The 23,268-nt window shown below is 33.4% G+C and overlaps 1 protein-coding gene across 1 annotated transcript in view; it reads left to right on the forward strand.

Annotated features, from left to right (window-relative positions):
- Window positions 1-23,268, forward strand: part of CDH2 (cadherin 2) — a 253,206-nt gene that overhangs the window by 163,911 nt on the left and 66,027 nt on the right. The window contains exons 3-4 of the mRNA XM_051970303.1: window positions 17,975-18,201; window positions 19,868-20,014. Coding sequence (XP_051826263.1) covers window positions 17,975-18,201; window positions 19,868-20,014 — 374 coding nt within the window. The remainder of the gene's footprint in view (window positions 1-17,974; window positions 18,202-19,867; window positions 20,015-23,268) is intronic.

Below are 23,268 nucleotides of genomic sequence, written 5' to 3' on the forward strand. Positions count from 1 at the left end.
GGGACAATCAACAAAGTGTCATATTTCTATGTTGATTTGGGGTTATAATTTCTGAAAAAACTCTAAGCATTTTCTTATAAGTACTGTAGTACCTTACAGCATAGTTTATAAAGGAGTAAAAAAAAAAATTCAATTTTCTTTCATTGTTGCTTCTATTTTTAAAAATGTGTATTCACTCTGCATGTACCACTATCCTTAACAGTTTAATACCACAAAGTGTCATGATTTCCTGTGTTGATTTGGGGTTATAATTTCTCAAAAAAATCTAAGCATTTTCTTATAAGTACTGTAGTACCTTACAGCATAGTTTATAAGGGAGTAAAAAAAATCATTTCAATTTTCTTTCATTGTTGCTTCTATTTTTAAAAATGTGTATTCACTCTGCATGTACCACTATCCTTAACAGTTTAATAATCTTCTATACTTTTTGCTATTTATATCATTTAAATTTCTCCAGAATCACCCCTAGTTAGCTCTTATAGCAAAGAATTGGAAAGAAAAAAGTGAAAAATATTGAAAAAAACTTATCCATACATTGAAAAGACCTTATATAAAATGATTCAAATCCATAGACTACTTAAATCTCTTTGAAGGAATAGGGAGAAGGGTTTTCTCATCTGTCTTCTTTGGGACAAATCTTGTTAGATTTGTTAGTTCAGTCAGTCAGTCAGTCAACAAACATTTTAAAAGAACTTACTATGTGTCATGTACTTTGGTAAGCCCAGGGAATAAAATGAAGGCAAAAACAGTCTGAGATCTCAAGGTGCTCACATCCTAATATGGGATACAACATGCAAACAACTTTCATATACTATGCATTAGGAAATGGAAAGGCAGTAATATTAAAGGGGCCTAAGAAAGGCTTCGTGGAAGAAGCTGAGATTTTATCTGAGACTGAAGACAGTCAAGTAATGTAAGAGGTGGAGATAAGGAGTAAGAACATTTTAGGCATGGGAGACAGCCAGTCAAAAGGTATAGAGTTGGGAAGAATATTTTCTTGTTAGTAAATTTGTGATATTAGGCAGTTAGATCATGCCATTGTGAACAGAACACTGGCCCTGAAGTTAGCAAGACTCATCTTTCTGAGTTTAAATCTCATCTCAGATATTTAGTAACTCTATGATCCTGGACAAGTAATTTAATTCCTGTTTGCCTCAGTTTCCTCATTTATAAAATGAGCTGGAGGAGGTAATGACAAACCATTACTTTTATCGAGAAAACACCAATGGGGTCATGATTCATCAATAACATAAATAACAGCTCTGTAACATTCATTTTTGACTGTTTTGTGGTTAATGTTTGTTTTATTTATACTATTTATGTATATTATATTCTTAATTTTGCTTATTTTATTTGCTTCATCCTGTCCTTCATTTTGCATCAGTATATATGTATATTCCTCCTTCTCTGTATTTATGCATTTATTATTTCTCATATAACATGGATGTTCCATTCAACTTATGTACCACAACTTGTTTAGTCCTTTCTAAATATATGGCCATTTACTTTCAATCCAATTATTTTCTATTATAGAAAAATGCTGCTATGAATATTTTGGTCTTTTTTGGAGGTGTGGGGTGTCAATGACCTCTTTGGGATACATGTAATACCTCTGGGTCAAAGGGTTTAAATGGAATTTTAGCCATTTTAGTTGCATAATTTCCATACTGCTTTCCTTACAGTTCCCCAAACTGTTGTACCAATTCATTGCTCCATCAACAATGAGTTAGTATACTAACAGGTCATATTTTATGTAAATTCACTTTTATATTATCACTAAAGTGGGTCATATGGAAAGCAGTTTTGTCTTTCAATCAATAGCTAGTCACTTAAGACCAAAAAAAGGAGGGTTTTGAATCCTGTCATAAAGACTTGAGAAGGCAAAATGGAAAAAGATGAACAATATTGTTGCTCGCTTAGTAGTAATCAAAGAATCTTTTTATTATTTGTCAAGACCAAGTTGAAATGATTTTTTATACACTGTAAAATTATGTGCAAAGCCTTAAGGCTATAACAGAGGCACTTATCAAATAAAATGGTTCTCTTAGAAACACTCAAATCTTAGAAAACAATTCTGTTTCTATTAAAAAATGAAATCCCCAGGTGTTGGAGATACTTGGAAGTTTAGTTAGCATGGACCTAAAAATCTGCAACCATGTGTGCTGAAAATGATAAATACCCAGTATATTCTACTTTTCTACATACATAAATTTTCTCTCATTCTGGTGACAGCTGATAATCTGCACAAGTATTTGCAAGCCACATGATTTGTTTCAAAAGTAATGCCTTTTTTTGACTTTCTGTTTCAGACTGTCAAAAGAGGAGCTTTTTTTTTTTTTTGAAGTAGATATTACATATTTCTGTTTCATGTTGTTCAGTTGTTTTTAGTAGTGGGCCTCTCTTCGTGACCCCATTTTTGATTTTTTTTGGCAAATATACTGAAATGCTTTGTCATTTCCTTCTGCTCATTTTATAAATGAAAAACTGAGGAAAACAGGATTAAGTGACTTGTTCAGGGTCACTTGAACAGTGTTTAAGGTCAGATTTAAACTCAGACTTCTTTTACTCTAGTTCTGGCGCTCTATCCATTGTACCACCTAGTTGCCCCATCAATTTCACATAAGTCAACCAATTAGGATTTGTTTGGTTTTTGGAACCCGAATTACTGGGAAATAAATTTTTATTAAAAAGAGGGTTGAGTTATCATTTTATCTGTTTGAAGTGCTGATCAAATTAAAGGGTACAAGATAAGTTATGCTAAAAAATAGAGAAAACTTTCTTAATATCCATCATATATTTTCGAATTTAAATAGTTAGACTAGACTTTAATCATACTTAAATATGTAAGCTCCATTACATTTTAAATACATGTAAGGTATAGTTAATAAAAGAGGCAGATTCTATAACTGGGTATTTAGAATCATCAGTTCAGATGATTTGACATTACATTTCTGGACAGTGATAATTACTGAAGTTAATTTATTATGTTTTCAGAGGTGAGGAGTGTGTAGTGGAAAGGACACTAAACTTGGAGTCAGAAGACTGGGTTTTAAGCCTTGGCCCCTCTAGAATGTGTTAGCCACATGATCTTGGAGAGATCACGTAAACATCTCTGAAGGTCACTTGCACTAGCTGTTCAGACCAGCCATGCGCTATCATAGTGAGTCTATTTTGAAGCTTTAACATATGTAAATTAAAGATAATTCATGTGAAAGCATTTTAAAGCTATAAAGCACTATATAAATGTAATGCGGCATTATTTTTATTCTTATATTTGAAACTTGGTGTTTGATCGTTGTCCTGGCTTCTGGAACAACACAAAATATTTTTGCTGCTGCTTCTACATAACAAACCACAGTGTATCTCAAGCCATATTCCTCGTCTTCTACTTTCCTTTAAATTAAATATTCCCAGTTCCTACAACTATTCCTCATCTGTTGTGATTTCTGAATCTCACCAATCATGATCATGCTTCAAAGATATGAATAAAACTGGTCTTAACCTTCTAGCTATGTCATTCATTTCCATGGCATTTACATATTTTGAGGGTCACATTTAGAGTCATGTGGCCCCTGACTTATAACCCTCTTTGGGTTGACATAGATCCATGGATAATTTTTAAATATAGTGGTTATTTAATTAGTTATAAGCTGAACAACTATTCTGATTTGCTCCAGGGTCATCGTAGCCTGTATATGTCAAAAGTTATATTTGAACCTAGGCTTCCCAACATTGTTTCTCTGCTCCCAAAGGTTCAGTACTTTCACATCCCCGCTACAAATCATTAAATAACATGACCTTATAAAAACTAAAACAGCAATCCAAATGACAATGATCAGACACATGGTAAGTATTAGGAGGCTGAAATATGTTAATAGAGACAACTAGTAGTTGAAAATAGCATATAAAAGGTATTAAAGAGGAAGATGATGGTCAATAAGATGGTAAGAATAACAACTGGACAAACAAGTGATTCAGGGTTATTTCATAGGAATTTAAAGAACCAAAAAATTACCTCTATCACATTGTTAAGTATTCCATCAAAGATTTATTGTGAAACATGAACAATAATCTCTCATTGTAGAAAAGTAAAACAATTGTATTCTGTACTAGCACCAATGAATTCACAGGTCCACAAAAGTACTTTAATTCTCCTGCCATAATTTGCAGCTAATTGATCATGTGGGTACCAATCTGCTCACTTAATATGTTAGAACAGTTATCTCACATACAGGCTAAATAAAAATCTTGAAAAATCATTGTATTAGGGGAAAAAAATCAAGTAATGTTGATCCGTATACATAATGATCCTCTCTGAGAAAAGCTGACTGCTGCCAGACCCGAGATATTTCCAGATACTCATTTACATAAAAGACATCAGAGAAACCCATAATTGCACAATATTTGTCAATTAATTTCATTCAGTCCTGCATAGTTAATGAGAACTGAGAAGTATAAGTTTCAAATTTAGTCCTTGCTGTAATAGGAAACATCAGCCAATAAGGAAGACAAGGCTTATTATATTTTCTTAAACCAATAAAATTATTTGTAAAACATCTGCCAATGATTGTACATTAGCAGATGTTTGCCAAGCATAATGTTCAGATATGGAGAACTCTTTAAAAAAAAAAACTCTTTTAAAAGGGTGTCAATGACAATATCTAAAAGTCACTGCATTTCTGAACATAACAATAAGAAACTAGTGAGCACAAAATTGTATCAAGTGATAAGCAGTTGTCACTCAAGAGTAAGTAGTACTATACAAATGTCCTTGAAGTGTTGTGCAAAATGAAATATCCCAATGTAAACTATTTTGTTACATTTCCTTGCACAAAATTGTGCTGATTGAATCCACTACAGATTTACATTTTATATGATCTCAATTGGTCTCTCATTAAAGTAGGGGAAACCATTCTGTTTATCTCTAATCCCTTCAAACACTCATCTCTTTTATGGCTCTTCTACTTCAAATTTGTCAGCTAAGGACCTTCATTCTTCCCCTCTTCAAAAAAACAAAAGCAAAACTGTTAGGATTCTTACAAGGTGCCAAGTCAGTTATCTAATTTAGCATGATACTTAACAGTTCTCTAGTTCACTAATGTACTTAGTACTTATTAGAGTTCTACAAGATTCCCACCTTTAAGAGAGCATATATAAGCTAGGAGCCTCAACCAGGATTCAGTCCGGAACATTCAGAAGTTAGAGAGGAAAAGCCCACTAAAGGACAAGCTCACTAGAAGGTCTCGGAGGAGGAGACAGATTCATTCCATCTTCCACCTTTGTGCTGGCTGGATGCTTAAGCTGGCAGAGGCAAAGAACTAGCAGCTCAAACTCATGGAATCAAGACTACAGAAGGCCTCCAGAAAAACTAGCCAAGCCCCAAGTGAAGGATACCAGAATTTGAAGAAGACAATAAAGGATTTGGAATTTAATACCTGGCTGCATTTGAGGTCATTATTACTTTGAACTGAAACTAAGGCTGCCTCCAGAAGCTCCCCCAAGAAACTGCTCCCAGAGAACATTACATTTTTAGAGAAGAACACTACCTTTTGGCACCTGAACAAGGACAGATATGATCCTGATTCAGTGGAAAAGTCTCCTCGACCCAGAAATTAGAGTGAGTACAAAAATAAACAAGGAAACTTTGTTAAAGAGCTAAAATAGTATTTCAGGTAAAATGGGACAGATGTTTAGAAAACAGCCTTCTTTTCCAATTCAAACAAAATATGTAGAGAACATTGTCAGACTTATGAAAAGCTAAGGTTTGATTATAATTTGGGAGCAGATCACTGAACTTTTAAAAACTGTACTGTACACATCTCCTTGGTTCTCTATGGAAAAAGAATTGGATCTAGAGGAGTAGAAATTAGTAGAAGAGCAACTATGTCAATTCTACAATAAAAATGGACCTGACTCAATTTCCAAAGATACACTTTATACATGTAATTTAATACAACTGGCTTTAGAAAATTATATAATTTATAGAATAGGGAAAAAGAAGAAAAAGCAGGATGAGGAGGAGCCAACTAAACTAGGTGAAAAGGATGAAGAATCAGCTAAGAATAGAGTTAAATACAATTTTGAGGGTGATACTTCACAGTAGGAGAAATTAGGTCATTCTACATCCCCTGACCTTCCCTCAATTAACCCTTCATGGGTGGAGGGAGAAGGAGAAGGGGGAGAGGCAGTGACACAACCACCTATGAAGCAGCCTATGACAAGATTATAAAAAGTACTGGTTAAGGTCAAAAATGAAGGACAGGATGTATCTGATTTAATACATGCATACCCTGTGATTGAAGAGCTTGACCTTTCAGGCAAACAAAGGAGAAGATACACTCCTATTGATCTGGAAAAAATGAAGGATTTGAAAAAGGATTGCACTCTTTATGGGGCTACATCATCTTATGTTAAGATGTTACTAGATAATTTGTCTTATGAAATTGTAACCCCCGGCAACTGGAAATTCATAGTAAGGACAAAACTTATTGTGGCTTTTGGAGTGTCATTAATTATGTAGGATTCAAGCCAGACGCAATAAGCAAACAGGAATTAATATACAGATCACCTTTGACCAACTAGCAGGTGAAGGTCAATATGCAGAGAATTCAGCACAGCTTAATTACCCCATAACAGTTTATGAACAGATTGCTGCTGCTGCAATAAAAGTTTGGGGTTCTCTCCCTGGACAGAAAGATGGAGGTGAAGCCTTCACAAAAATAGAGTAAGGTTCCAATGAACCCTTTGCAGATTTTGTAGGATGTTTGCAAACAGCTGTCACAAGGACCATTGGAGAAAATGCAGCTACAGAAATAATGACTAGACATTTGACTAAGGAAAATGCCAATGAGGTTTGCAGAAGAATTATATGGGGGCTAGACAAAGATGCTCCTTTCAAGGAAATCACAAGACGCTGTGCCACAGCGGGCACAAGTGTTTATTATACCCAAGCTATGTTGAAGATGGGAAGACAGGGTCCCTCTTGGCAAGGGACTTCTAGAGAGAGTCGTCAATGTTTTCAGTGTGGAAAAATAGGACATCTGAGAGCCCATTGTAGATATGGAGATAGAGTGAGAAGACAGCATGAGAGAAGACCTAAAACCCTATGTCCAAAATGCCACAAGGATTTCCACTGGGCCTCAGAATGTAGCTTGACTCAGGGAAATGAAAGGCAGGGCCCAGCCCCAAGATATCATACAAAAGACAGGTGGGGCATGATGGCAGCTGAATTTACACCCATAAAGTCTTTAGAAGGTCAGGACTCTGATGTGATCAATCAGCCTAAAAATAATCACATGGCCGAAAGGGATTACATGATCAGTCATCCAAAAAGCAATCAGATAGCAGAAAGGGATTACAGTTGGGGAGAATCCAGACTTTTTAAACCAACAGGGCAGTGTCCAATGCAAACAGCTCCAATGTAATTGCCAGATGATGAGGAGAGATCCAGAAAGTGGTGAATGGAAGGGACCAGATATGGTAACTGCCTGGAAAAGAGGGTTTGCTTGCATTTCTACAGATGGAAAAGGAATCAGATGGGTGCCAATGACTGCATTCACCTTGTTCATCAGAGAGAGAGAGAGACAGACAGAAAAAGAGAAAAATCTGAAAACAAAAGAGAAGACCTAAGAATAAAATCTGCAGGAATCATTGGATTCCCTAACACAATATGAGACTGTTGCAGGACTTGAAAATCAGCAGAAATCATTGGATTCCTTGAGATGAAAAATTGTTGATGAAACTATTGCAGGACTTCAAAACTTGCAGGAATTATTGGATTTTCAGCACATGAACTAATGGATTCCTTTTGGACTATTTCTAGGACTTATGAACATGTACAATTCCTCATTTTGATGTTATTTGTTACATCACTACTAAGCTGTGTTACTGTGTGCTTATGTAATTTATGTAATTATGGGCTCACGTAATTATGTGTAATACCTCCCATATTGATGGATTTACGTATAGCTGTTTCAAATAAGCCCCTTCAGAAACCTGCTAATCTGATTTGATTTCCCATTTCCTTTGGTGTTTTCATCTCCCTTCCTGAGAAGTCAGAGAGGGCATGATCACCTCTTTTTATAGTGTTTTCACTCCTTTTTTGAGCAGTCAGAGAAGGTGTGATCACCTTCTTTTTGGGGTTCTCACCTCCCTGATGTCTCAAGGTAGTTCCACTGTTCTTGCTACCTATTGTTCTCTTTCATCTTCTTGGCTAAATTTGAGAAATCCATCTATGCTAGATACTTTTTTCTCCTTAATCTTCTCATGATTTTAGTTTTAGTAATTTTCATTTTGTTCAATTCCTTGTTAGCCCATTTAGGGTTTTCTTGGAAGAAGTACTGAAATGCTTTGACATTTCCTTCATCAGCTCACTTTACAAATAAGTAAACTGAAGTTAATAGGGGCATGTGGTTTACCAGATCATGTAGCTTAGTAAGAGTTTGAAGCCACATTTGAATTCAGGTCCTCCTGAGTCCAAAGCTGGCCCATTATTCACTGTGCCAACTAGCTGTCCATCCTTTTAATTGGACTTCCTCCTCAAATATCTCCTTCTTTAATGAATTGTCTAAGCTGCCATATTAATTTATCCAAAGCATAGGCCTGAGCATGTCACAACTACTTCTTCCCTAGACCCTCCCCAATAAATTTCAGTGGGGCTGCTATCATCTCTAAGAACAAATATAAATCTCTTGGTTTGATTTTTAAATCTCTTTGAAACTTTTGCCTTTTGCACATTTTGTTGCCCTCTATGTCCTCTCTAATCCAACCATATTTGCTGTTCCTCAAAAAAGAACTCTCAATGTCTTATCTCTGCTATCGCCTAGGCCTAGAAGGATCCTCCTATTCTCACTACCTTATTATCCTTGACTTCCTTCAAGTTTCAGTGGGAAGCTTCTCCTTATGTAGTAAATCTTCTCTAGTAAGTTTCCCTGTTTCTAATACCTTCCCCCTTAGAGAATTCCTTCCATTTGTTTTATAGATATCTCATGTACTTATATATGTGGGTATATATATACACACACACATATATGCATCTTGTCCACCCTATTAAAATATGAGTTTCCTGAGGACAGTGACAGCTCTTGCCTTTTTTTTTTTTTTTTTTTTTTGCATCCTGAGAACTTGGGAACAGGCCTGACACATAGTTTCCTGGATTCATCTTTGTTAAGTAAACTATTTTAAAATTCTTCATTGGCTTACTTTTAGTTATTATGACTTTATCTGAGAAACTGGGTGATAGTTAGACTGGAAATGAAAAAAAAAAAAAAAACAACGAAGTTTATTAGGAGAATTCCTTCATTCCATTCAAGCAGTTTACTAACAAATGATATGGTTTGGTCTAATAGAAAAGAAAATTTGATCAACTTTGTCAGCTATTTCTTATGGTCCAGATGGGTATTCATCTCATTCTTGGTTTCATTTTATAAATACCCATTTTAATAGTTTGTCCCAATATTTTTATTTTTTTCCATTGTCTTAACAAATATTTAAACAGAATTTGTATACTTGATTTGGTTATTTAAACAGAATTTGTATACTTGATTTGGTTATTCCGTTTCTCTAGTAAGAGAAGAAAGATGTTAGATTATAACTCATTAAGAATCTTTTAAGAATTCTAATTTGTTGTAGCATGGAATTTATGTATGTTCTCTTAACATTTGTTGTTAATGAATAGAATAACTAGGCAAATCTTTCAAGAGTCAAGTGATTGATATTATGTATTTTTTTTGCTGATTATGTGTTTTGTATATTTTGCTTCATTGTAGATAGAATTTTCTATATTTGTCTCTGACTTATAGGCCTGATATAGAATAACCTACAATGTTCATTTATTCATGAAACACATCGTGGATAAGGACTGGACATTTCATTCCATTGGTATAGATAATTTCATGTGAAAAAATTCCCTTTGCTAAAGTAGGTTAGCACATCTTCTACAATTTATAGTTTTAGAACTTCCCAAGGTAGTACTGTCAAATTGAAATAGAAAAAAATGCCACTGATCCATACATACAGAACCTTGTAGGCCACATATTGATTTAGTTTTAAAATGTAGTGTTTTCTGTGCTTTATTGCATTTTATTTATTTTTTAAAATATTTACCAATTATGTTTTAATCTGGTTCAATCTGTTGGGGTGTGTTGAAAGATGTTCAGTGTGTTTGACACCTTTGGCCTATAATATTGAGAAATTAAATGACTTATCTAGGATCATATTGCCACTATGTGTCAAATCCAATCTATATTAAAAGGAAACTTATTCTCCATCGAAAGAAAAAATTGAGAACCTTTAACTTTTAAAAATTGAGTTCTCCACTTATTGTGACCATCTTTAAAAAGTTCAGAACACTACTTTTTATCTACAATAAACCCACCTATTTTTTTTTCTTTTTGCTAAAATGGTAAACACTGAAACACTACTGAGTGGACATACTAAGAACCTTATTATGGTGCTTGTGTTACCAATTTTCTTAGTCCTCAAAGCAATTTATGAAATGTTTCATTAACTGAAAATACTTTAATTTGAGCTGATGAGATTTCCTTTGTAATGGTGGTAAGCTTATTTCATTTAGTTGATATGATTGAAGAGATGTGTACATGAAAGGTCTATAAAAATAGCTCTATAATAACTGTACTTCTATACAATTTCAGGCTTAATGTTGTAGAAAGTTCGGGGGTAATTTTTAGATAATATGATCAAATTTAGTCAAGTTTTCCATAAATGCCAAATGCCTTTTCTCCCCTTCTTTTCTGACATGTCACCCAGTAAATTAAGCAGTCAGGGAGAAATTTAACTCTTTCAAATAACACTAAGTCTGGTTTAGCACATGACTGTTGGAATTGAATTAGGCATGGGACTCCATTTTTTTTTTTTTTTTTTTTTTTGTGAAGTCTATGAGGATAAGACAGAGCTGCTTCCACATGATCCTTTCCCTGTTGTATAAGAGTCTTAGCTAATACTTTAAGAGGAACTTTGAAAATCAGGATTCCCTCCATTGACATCAAAGTAGACTGAAAAATGAAGCAAGCACAGCTGAATCGAATTTCAAAGACTAATAGCCATGCAGCTGGGGAAAAGCAGCTATGCAACAACCTGTGCTCTGTCAAAGAAATTTAATTATGGAAAGCGATACTTCAGTGTAATTTGTTAATGGGCGCTCTTTGTCCAAAGAGAATAGTTCTTCCTGGGCACTGACAATTTTATATATTTTTAGCTCAGTTCTCTCAAAATGGGGGTATTTCTTTGAATTTCATAACATACAGATGCCTGGAGGAAGAATATCAATGAAGAGGATAGCAGCTTTAAAATTTGGAGTTATTAGAATGCATATCAGGAAAAGTGGCAATAACCCTTCTGTTTCTCCAACAGTTTAATATAAGAAATTTGATGCATCACATTACTGTGTTGTTGAATATGTGAACTTCATATTACTTTGGTAGCATAATCATTCTTTTATGTCATCCCTTCTGCTACTTTGATTGGGGTGGGAATCTTACCTTTAGAAAGAAAAAACACTGTTAATATTTATTTTCCTATTCTATTTCAGTTGGCCTTGTATCTCTTGAACAGATGACAGCCACATATTCTTCCCTAGAGAGGGAAATTAATTATTTTTATAATGTATTACATGCACACTGTTTTGAAACTTGATCACAGTAGTTGTTTCAGTATAAGGTGCAAAGACTGAAGAATTATTTTGTTGTTAGACTTTTAACATAATTTTATTTTTGACATAATTTTATCTTTGGTGAACTTTTTACATATCTGTTGTTGGAAATTATATATTATTCTTGACACCTCTTTTTCCTCATATTCCCAATTAATTACCATCATCTTGTGTAAGACCTTGAGTGTTTAGCCATTGTTTTCTCTTTATATATTCCCTCAAAGAATCAAGGAAGCCTTCACGGAGGAAGTGGTATTTGAGCTGAGCTTGGAAACTTTAAATGTTCTCATTAACATCAGCCTGGGTTACACCAGATTTCATCTTTGCTAGTGCTGCTGGGGTAATCTTCTTTATTTAAAAATCTGATCATGTCACTTATGTCGTAAATCCTTCAACTGCCTTTCTAATTAACAAAATGAACAAAATAGCCTGATGTTCAAAGGCTTTCACAATTGGGTGCCGCCCTACATTTTTTAGCTTTATTCCTTGCTATTTTTGATGCTTAGCTTTATTTGAGCATGAGTAGATACTTGAAGCATCATACAAACTGCTTCCTTTTAAATATCCATATCCTATTAGCTAAGAAAATTAGTCTTAAAATCAGGAAGACTTCAGTTCAGATCTTTACCTATGGTATGCTTACCTAGCCATAGAATGTCTCTTAATTTTGCTTTTTTCATTTGTAAAATACAGTTGTTATAGGGATAAAATGAGAAAATAGATATGTATATGCACGCATACACACACACACACACACACACACGTTCAAATCTTGAAAACTCCATTCAAATATTAGTTATTTTGTTTTCCGTTCTGACAATTCCTTCTGCCAAAAATCTAATTAGCTTTTAAATAAAACTCAGATTTTTCCTCTAGCTCTCACCTACATAAAGCATTTTGTCTTCCTTTGTAAACATATTGAATTATCTTAACATTTTATTGATTTCTAGTATCAAATCTTCCTATTAGATTGTAAACTCCTTGAGAGTAGATACCATATCTTGTTTGAACTCTATGTATTTCTACCACTAGGTCTAACCCTAGGGCTCTGCATATAAGTAAATGCTTAATAACTGTTTTGTTTTTCTTTTAACTGTTTTGTTGAAATTGAGAGTATTAAGAAGATAGTGTATAACACAGTTGAGGCCTAATACTATTTTGATCACTGTTAAGTGATTAGAATTTATAATGTTCTAAGGTATTGTTCAGTCATTTTTCAATTATGTCAAACTTTGTGACCCCATTTAGAGTTTTCTTTGCAAAGATACTAGAATACTTTTTCATTTCTTTCTCCAGCTCATTTTACAGATGAGGAAACGGAGGCAAATGGATTAAGTAACTTGCCCAGAATTATACAGATAGTAAGTGCCTGAGATCAGGTTTGAACTCAGGAAGATTGCCGCTCTTGACTTTCTGCCTGGAACTCTAATTTTTCACTGGACCACCTATATGCAATAATACTGTAGAGTAATATTTCTAAAACTGAACTTTCTAAGATTTTTGGTCATGGTCATGGCTCTTCTCATTTAAATTCATTTGCTTTGCTTTTGATCCCTATGATCTGAGAATACTAAAGAAACTATTATTTTGGCCTGTTTTTTATAGTGTGAAAACTGCCTAAGTGGTTAATTACCCTGTTGAATGTGTGATTTGAAGCATGAAAAAATATCAGCACCTTCAAAGTAGTGATGAGATATAAAACTTAAATATTCTTTTAACAGCAAATAAAGTGTTAAGAGAACACATAGGACAAGTATCTACTGATTTAATTTCTCTCTGGGGTTGGGTAATTTAGGCTAGACCTTCATAACATGGTAGTCCAATCTCCTTTATATTCCTGATGGGAAGGCTGACACCCAGAGATTAAGTAATTTTCCAGAGGTCATGCAGATTGTAAAAACAAAAATAAGAATTTGAACCCAGATCGTTTTTGCTTCCCAACTCTCACACATACTAAGCATTTTTTATCCAAGCTATAATTTTCTATTAGACTCCATTGGGGAAAATATTGCAAAATACTCAGTTTAGTGAAACAAATAGTCTCAGTGAAAGGGGAAAGGAAAATAATTTCCTTTAAAATTATTGAAAATTTGATTTACTAGCATGCATTCTCAAAAATGCAGTAATTATTTCAGTTATTGCAATGAAAAATCAACTATACTGTTTAAAATAAATAACCTCTATCGTTCTTGGTCATTTGTTATTATCATGTTCAAAATTATTTTACAAAGTTCCTGAAAACATTTCTGAGTAGACTGCTTTAAAAAGTTCAAATATAAAATATAAATCATATTTTCATATGTGCAATTCTAAGGAATAGCATTTATATATTTCATAAAAATCTTTTTGTAATTGCTAATGTATTTCATAGAGGCAACATGGTATAATTAATAGGGAGCTAGCTAAGTTTGGAGTAAGAAAGACTTGGGTTCATTTCTTGGATTTTACTCATTTTAAGTTTCAATCTCTAGGTGAATCACTTAACCCCTCAGTGTTCAAGAGAGTTACAGATGAGTTAGTATCTTTATCTTTTCACTATCACCTATAAAATCACTAGCCCAAATCAACTTTCTCAAAACTTTTCCCATTTTATATAAAGGATCTATGGATGCTTGTTAATTTCAGTTACTTTGTGGGTAAAATTAATTTGGACTTTTTGTTTCTAGATAATTTTATAAAATTGTATCTATTATTTTTATGTTAGTCTTCTTAGTAAAGTTTAATGCAGCTAGCTATATAAAGGATAAAGGATAAAGAATAAAGTAGCTATATGGGGAATGGAGACTACCTGAAAATGTAGTTTGATTGGATTGCTTAATTAAATTTTTCTATAAAATCTATTTAATAGATTTTAATTCAGATTTCATTATTCTAGTATTTTAAGTACTGAGTTCACTTTTACTGAAAGATTAATATAGCACTCTCCCATTTTCTTTTTTTTTTTTTTTTGCCTTTCTTTCAAGACACAATTCAAATTTTTTTCTATATGATCTTGCCCTCAGTCCCATGTCATCCTTGTATTCTTTTTTTATTCTTTTATGTGTAAATTTTATTTTTTCTCAAGAGAATTTTAGCTCCTGAAAATTAAGAGGGGATTTTCAACTCTGATGGATGTGGCTCTCTTTAACAATGAGATGATTCAAACCAGTTCCAATTGTTCAGGAATGAAGAGAATCAGCTATACCCAGAGAGAGAACTATGGGAAATGAGTGTGGACCACAACATAGCATTTCCACTCTTTCTGTTATTGTTTACTTGCATTTTTGTTTTCCTTCTCAGGTTTTCTTCTTTCTTTCTAGATCCGATTTTTCTTATGCAGCAAGATAACTGTATAAATATGTATACACATATATTGAATTTAACTTATATTTTAATATATTTAACATGTATTGGACTACCTGCCATTTAGGAGAGTGGGTTGTGGGGGAAGGAGGGGAAAAGTTGGAAGAGAAGGTTTTTCAAGGGTCAATGTTGAAAAATTACCCATGCATATGTTTTGTAAATAAAAAGCTATAATTAAAAAAAGAGGGGATTTTGGTCTTTGGATCTCCAGCATCCAAAACAAATGCGTAGGACATTGCCATTTACATAAATTAAGAATCATGAAATTTAGTTACAGTGACAATGAAAGGTGGAAAAGTTTGGGGCAAAAGAAAAAAATTAAAAAAAAAAAAACTTCCTTAGAAATCCCTGTCATTAGTGAGAGATTATATAGTTATTGTTCTTTAAAAATAGTAAATATTAATTTATTCAAGTGTCTAATAAAGCTGATACAGAAATATAAATTCCTACTTACATTGATTTATTTGCAAATGGTTGAGAGAAAAGGATATGGCTTAAGCTTAAATATGAGAACTTTACCTTCAACTGCATTGAAATATAATGCAGACGTATTAAAGATGTAAAAAGCTGTTTCTGTGAATTTTCATAAATCATATACACACACACATACACACACATACTCAAACATATGAGCAAGCATAAAAGCAATAAGTTTACTGTTTGTAGGAAGGAAAAATGAAATGAAAAATAGCTAACATTCATATACTATTTACTATGTGCCCCGCACAATGCTGAAGTGCTCTTTGCAATTATTTGATCTTTAAGATAATTCTGGGAAATGGGTATTATTATTATTGTAATTTGACAGATGAGAAAACTGAGGCAAACAAACTAAACAATAGGGTCACACAACTAGTAAGGATCTGAGACTGGATTTGAACTCACATTGGTCTGATTCTAGGCCTGATGTTTTATCCACTTGCTCTCTAGCTGCCTTAAGAAAGGAAATGATTTGTTGGAAGCTTATTAGGTTATTAAATTCATTTCTGAATCACGTGTTTGACTCAGCTGTTTATATATCAATGAAAGAGAATCATTAGAAATTATATAAAAATCTAGACTGATAATTCAGTATTAATTTATCTTTAAAATTAAACTGAATTGGGACTAGCTCGAATGAAACACCCACATAATAACATTAAAGAATATTTAAATCATTCTCCATTGATTATAGGTTAGAGTTAGTGGCCATGGAAATCCTAATTTACATTCAAATGACTTGGCAAGACACTGGTTTCCCCTAGTGTTTTCCCAGTGTCTGACTCACTGAGGTGGAATATTTAGCATTCAGACAACTTGTGGGAGGGGCTCACCCAGTCCCGACCCCTGTGTAGGGAGGAAAAAAGGGCTATTTTCTCTTCCTTATTTGCAAATGAGTTTTCTCAAAGAGTTGCCTCCTCATTCTATTTCACTCTGACATTTGTATCTAAACCAGACAGTGCAGACTCCATAGAACTGTTTTTTGCTCATTAGCACTGATAAACTGGAAGTTTATTTCTTCTACCCCTTATCCCAGTCCTCAATATAGTTTTAATTTACCAAATTAAGCCAGTATTTTATATCACATTAAATTAAGGTGTGATTAGTCTCTAGTAAACCTTCCCTATAGGTTTTTGTTTTAGGGAACAATGAGTTGTTTATGCAGATATCAAATTGAAAGTTTTGAGTTATTTTTTAGTTACTGTGTCTTACAATGAAGTGACATTCTAGGAATTGTGATAGTGACCCTGATGGGAGGCTGTGTGCTGGGTGTGAAAAGTTATGACATAGACAATTTCTTTACCCTGGAGACACATTTATGAAGTTTTTCATGTCTTTCCTTCTGATGTCTTTCAGATTAAAATGTTATTTGCTGTACCTATATCAATAACTCAAATTATGAGTTCACTTATATATTAGCAAATTCTGTGAATTTGTAGTAGCCCCTGGACTTTGCCGAAGAGAGAAAGGAAGTTATTAATCATCCCTTCCTTATATCTTTAGCCCTCATAGATGTTAGATACTTGATACTTTGTTTCTCAAAGTTTAGCCTGCTGATACTGTATTATAGAAATTGGTTGAGCCTTTGAAGTTCATTAGCCTAAAATATATTTGAGTTTTGTTCTGTCCATTTCAAAGCAGTGGGATAATAAATAATAAGGAGTGAGGATTGTATAAAGAACAATGAAAAGTCTGCAAAAGATCATTTTTCTTGGAAATAGCAATAAGGATGCACAGAGAAGGGTTGGGATATAAAATAATAATAATAAAACAATCAACCACAAAAAAGGCCAGTCTGAAAAGTTTTGGCTTGATTTGATTGATAAGCAGTTGGGATTCTTTATGGGTCTATCAGCAGGGTGTATTGTGACAAGATGAAAGTAGTGTTCCAGGAAGATTAATTTGTCATTTGCATACCATACATGCCAGGGAGATGGGAGGGAAGACAAGAAGAAAACCAGTTAGGAGATAGTAAATAACTACATAAAAATGAAATGATTAAATTCTCAACTAGCTCTTAATGAAGATTTATATTGGTTGAATCGTTGCATTTATGTATGGTTCTTGGTTATGCCAGTGGTGAACATAAAAACACTTTCTGAATTAGACAGAATTAAAAAATATAAAAGTTTAGTTTTTGAAAGGGGGAAGGTCATAAATATGCAAACATAACACCTATTATATAGAGCTACTTTGTCAAGTGCGTTTATAAATATCATCTCATTTGATCTTTACAACAACCCTGAGAAGTAGCTGTTATTATTATTCCCATTTTATAGTTGAGGAAACTGAGGCAGACTTTACCAAGGTCACAGGCTGGATTTGAACTCCAGACCCAGTTTTCTATCTAAGAATTCTAGACAACAGATAAAAAGTATTTGGGGAAGAAGAAAGTTGGGTTACATTTTTACAAAAACTAAATTAAACACATGTATAGCCACACTGCCTACAGTGTAATTGTTCTATTTTTGGTTTGTATTATAGTGAACTTCAGCAACTGCAATGGAAAAAGGAAAGTACAATATGAAAGCAGTGAACCAGGAGATTTTAAGGTGGATGAAGATGGAGTGGTCTATGCAGCAAGGAGTTTTCCACTTGCTACAGAGCATGCTAAATTCCTGATATATGCCCAGGATAAAGAAACTCAGGAAAAGTGGCAAATGGCAGTGAAACTTAGCCTTAATCCGACAATCACGGACAACCCGGTGAAGGTACTCTTTGCAAATCTTCCTTGATGACTTTATCTTAAAATCTGATTTAAAGAAGTATAACTTGGACGTCTTCCACTTATACTAATGGAGTACTAGTACTTAAATAAATTTCAGACTGTAGTCACTTCAACAAAATTTCATGCCATTATATTTTAGTCTTGCAAGACATTTAGACCAATTTTTAAGCATATAAAAGTTGTATTAGAAATATTTGTTTGCATTTTGGGATTTATAGCTATGTTTAAATTACCAGTGGTTGTTTCTTTATTTTTAAATTTCTTGAAAGCATTACAGTATTTATTCAAGCAGTTAAATATAACCACAAAATAAACAATTCTTTGCAAGGTATCATCCATCAACTTTATTAGATGGGAATTGCAGATTTACAGCAGAAGCAGGAAAGCATTCCTGGCAAGGAGTATTGGTTTTGTCTTGTTCCTTAATAATCAAATTGGAGAGTGTGAATTATTTATAATACCAACCAGACTTTTAGGAAAGCTATACTCCCTCTGGTGGAAACTGTTATGAACCAAGAAAAAAATAACTTAATTGTAGCCCATCAGAGTAGTAAAATAAATAACTCCTTCACTAAACTGTTATGATAATTTTTACTGAATACTCTGTTTCTTCTAGTTTTATATAGAACTCGTAAGGAAGAAAAGATCCTTTGCCCTAAACATTCTGAATTTTTAAAGCAGGCTGAAAAACTGCTTGATATGTGGGAAAAGAATTTATGTTAGACATTTATGTATGTATTATACTTATTTATACCAGTAGATAGGAAATAGCTTTTGCTATCACACATGATAATGATATTTCTTCAGTTGAATCTAATTTTATTAAATATTTGTTGTGACATTGTTTTATTGAAGGAAAAAGAAGCTACTGACTAATGGCTTAAAAAGATACATTTCTGTTGAGTAAGTTTGTGCTAGCCAACTAATGTGCATACTTCCACAGAAGCAGCAAGTGATAATGGTTAAAATGTCTGCAGAAACAGAAAGAAAATGTTGGCATCCCAGGGAGATTAATGTCCAGTGTGAAAAGTGGGTCATCTATAGCATCCATCATGGCTGACATAGGTTTAGAATAATTACAGCATTAATTCTGTGGGATTTAATAGGGTCATAAATATTTGAGACATTCCTTACCAGTATGTATTAAACTTCTCTTGGAACTCAAATTATATTTTAGCACACCAAGATTTAAATTTAATGTACAGTAGCACATTACCTGAACTGTGGTTCCAACTAATGAGGAATATATAAAGGGGAACAATTACATATTACTCAATATTAAGTACTATCTAGTTGGTTTATTGAAATAGAAACTAGTTTACACATTTGTGGCACAGAATAAATTGCTTGTGATTAAGTTTTCGATTCAAATCAACACGTGCTCTGAACTCTTGTTTGATTATGTAATTTGTTGTCATTTTTGTTTGTTTTACTTTTACCATTTTTATGGGGCTTTAGAGAGAAAAGGATTTTCCTCTTCTGTTTTTACTCCTTGGCTAAATTAGATGCCTTTTTTTTTTTTTTTGCCAAGCCATTATGTTTTGTTATAAAGTTACAGATATGTAATAATATTGATATATCTGAAGAGATTATTTTCTCTAATATCCATGGCAGCATGTTACTTAATTTCCATCTTTTTTAATTCGAAGGAACCTCAAGAAATTGAAGAAATTGTATTTCCAAGGCAGTCATCAAATCATAATGGGTACCTACAAAGACAAAAGAGAGACTGGGTCATTCCTCCAATCAACTTGCCAGAAAATTCAAGAGGGCCTTTTCCTCAAGAGCTAGTTAGGGTAAGTTAGCTATATTTTAGATTAAGATTCTTTTTTTTTTTATTGAAAAGAAGACTTTAACTTGTGTTTTATTATTTATATTTTTTTTGTTTGGAGTTTGGGCACTCGATAGGTCATATATCTTTGCTTCCTTGCTGCATTTTTAAAGGATTTATCTGCTGTCTAATCAATCATTTTCCTCCAAAATAGAAATTGTCATTTTATGAAGCCCCTACACAATTTCTAGTGGCTCCTTATCCTCTTTATTGATAAAATATACATTCTTTTCTTCCTTATAATATCTGTCTCTTGTCTAACTTTCCAGACTGTTCTGAAGATCTTGTTCCCCCATAGATACAATCTGTATTCTAGCCATATTAAACTAGTCAGTCTTCATTGAGTTTGTCTCTCCATGTTTTAACCTCTTTGTCATTGCACAGGATACACAATTTCCTCACCTTACTTTTCAGAAGCTGTAAATTTTGACAAATTTCAGCTCTGGTTCTGCTTCCTACAGGAAGTCTTTTTAAAACTCTTCTAGTTACTTATACTTTCTCCCTCCTCAAAAGTATTTTGTATATATGCAGTTTATCCATCTTGCCTTAGTTATCTCTGCCAAAGTCAGATCCCTATACTAGGATCCCTGCCTTTTCAGCTTTGGAAATAGATTGATATAAATGCAGGTGCTGATGTATATGAGTATAAAGAAAACTTTGTATAGTAGTTGAAGTTTAATTTTTACTTATTTTGCATGTTTACAATGGGTGTTAGAAATTACACATATTTTCATCTTTACTGAAAAAGACTGATCCATTCAAAGAAAGCATATGGTTTAGAAATGCATAGTATTGGAGCAGCTTATTGTCGTAGTCGATAGAGCATTAGCCCTGAAGTCAGGAGAACCTGAGTTCAAATATGGTCTCAAACACTTAACATTTCCTGGTTGTGTGACCCTGGACAAGTCACTTAACTCCAATGGCCTCAACAAAAAAAGAAAAAAGAAAGAAAGAAAAAGAAATGCATAGTATTGTTATTCATTAAAGTATAAACTTTTTTTTTTGGTTTTTCAAACACTTCTCATTCTATCTCCACCCTGATTTTCCATATTTATTTCACATTACTCTTCCTTACTTACTGTTTTGCTATTTACTGTACATGACATTTTTTTCTGTCTCTTGCTTTTGAACATTTACATAGGCAACATATCCTATTTGGAATGTTCTGCCTTCTCACTTCTAATTCTATTCATTCAAGGCCCAATTCAAATGCCTCTTCTTTCAAAAGATTTCCTTCTCTTTCAAATTGTTGTACATCCTCCAGTTATTTTATTATACATTTTGTATTCATTTATATTTAAGGAGAGTTGTTAAATGTTTATCAGCCTGACATAATTTTTAAGTTTAATCTCCATTATTAGCATTTTCTCTACCACTTAAGTCTAAACAATCATTCAAAAAAAAAAAAATCAAGCTCTAATTTCCATTGTTTGCTGATTTCTGGGATATGTGTTCACCAAACCTACGTTTGTGTGAGAGATTTTTCCTTAATAAATTGTAATCTCTGTGAAAATAAATGTATTTTGTTTTGCTTAATGTCTAGCGTAGTACTTGTTACTTGGTCCTTAACTAATACTTTTTAAGTTAAATTGAAAATAAAACATTAACCTTTTCTGTTTGTGATTAATTTATTAAATACACTGATTGTCAATTTTTGTGATTAATTTAAAAATATATATTTTGTCAGATTAACACACAGACCCACAAATGAAAGAATTCCATGCTGTCAATTATTATCTAGAGTCCTGTCTAAAATATTTATTTAACCCTTATGATTTTCTCAGATAGTTAAACCTTAAACAGAAGTACCAAATCAGTGAAGTTTTATCTTTGGTGTTCTGCCATTTTCTTTTGTAAAACTCTCTTCTATCTCCAAGTGTTCCCTTGTGATTAATCTTAATCTTCCCATAAGTGCTTGTATTTTGTAGCTGGGGTTTGTTAAGGCCATTGAGTTCCTTAATTTTGCATAAAGTGTTTTTTTTGTTTGTTTTGTTTTGTTTTTGTTTTTTTTAGTTACCTTCTTTTAGTCCAGAAGGAAAAATCACTTTCCCATTTTCATTCTGCCTACATGCACAACTGGTTTAACATTTCTAAAAGATTTCTAAACCCTTTTCTAAATTCCCTGATTCAATTTATAAGGGAATATTGACAAAACCGTTTATTTTTATTTCCAAATTAATTGAATTCCACCTCTTTTTCCACATCCACAAGCTATCACCTTCAGGCTCACCCAGCTCTAACCTATTTTGTTGTAATGACATCCTAGTTGATTTCTCCATCTGCAGCTTTTTGCTACTCCAGTATTTCCTAGACAGTGATGCCAAAGTAGTTTTACTTTGGTTGGATCATGTAGATCCAACCATGTTTGTAACACTCTACTCAATTCCAATGGTTTCCCCATTATCTTTAGGATAAAATTTTAAAATCTTTTATTTTACCTTTTAAGACCCTATATAATCAGGCCCTAACCTATCTTTCTAGCCTCCTTGGTCATTCATTACTCTCCTTCCTGCATTATACATTCAGTCCAAACTTACTTTCTTCCAGTTCTTTACAAAGTCCCTCCATCTTCTATGTTTGTGTTGTTATATTGACCATTCCATTTGCCTGGAATGTACTCTCTCTCACCTTTCTGTTCCCTTCAGCTGCATCTCAGGAACCTCCTTCATGGAGCTTTTTTCTGATTCTCTCCCTTCTTCCCTCCTTTTGTCTTTCCTTTCCGCCTTCTTTCCTTCCCCCCTCCCCCCCCACCTCAAACACACACACACACACATACACACACACACAGAGTTGCCTCAACTATTAATTCTCTCTCCCACACACTATTTTTAATTATTTTTATGTATTAACATTTATTTACCTTCCATGTATGCTTGATATAGCTTTATGTGTCCTTATACCTCCCAATAGAAGATGAGATACTTGAGGTTTTGTTTATTTATTTATTTTTCATTCTTTGTACTTGTATCCTGGGTACCTAATTATAGTTCCTAGAATATAGCAGGGGCTCCATTGTGAGCTCCTTGTGATCAGGGACTGTCTTATGCCTTTTTAAAATATCCCAGTGCTTAGCTTAATGCCTAACATGTGGTAGGTGTTTAATACGTTTATTGGCTGACTTAATAAATATTTATTGAGTGATCAGTGATCTGATAAGTGCCAGCAATACAGACACGCATAGAATCTTTACAGCTTCAGTAAGAATATAGATGACCTTAT

Source organism: Antechinus flavipes, chromosome 1 (assembly GCF_016432865.1).
Source record: "Antechinus flavipes isolate AdamAnt ecotype Samford, QLD, Australia chromosome 1, AdamAnt_v2, whole genome shotgun sequence".
NCBI classification, from domain to species: Eukaryota; Metazoa; Chordata; class Mammalia; order Dasyuromorphia; family Dasyuridae; genus Antechinus; species Antechinus flavipes.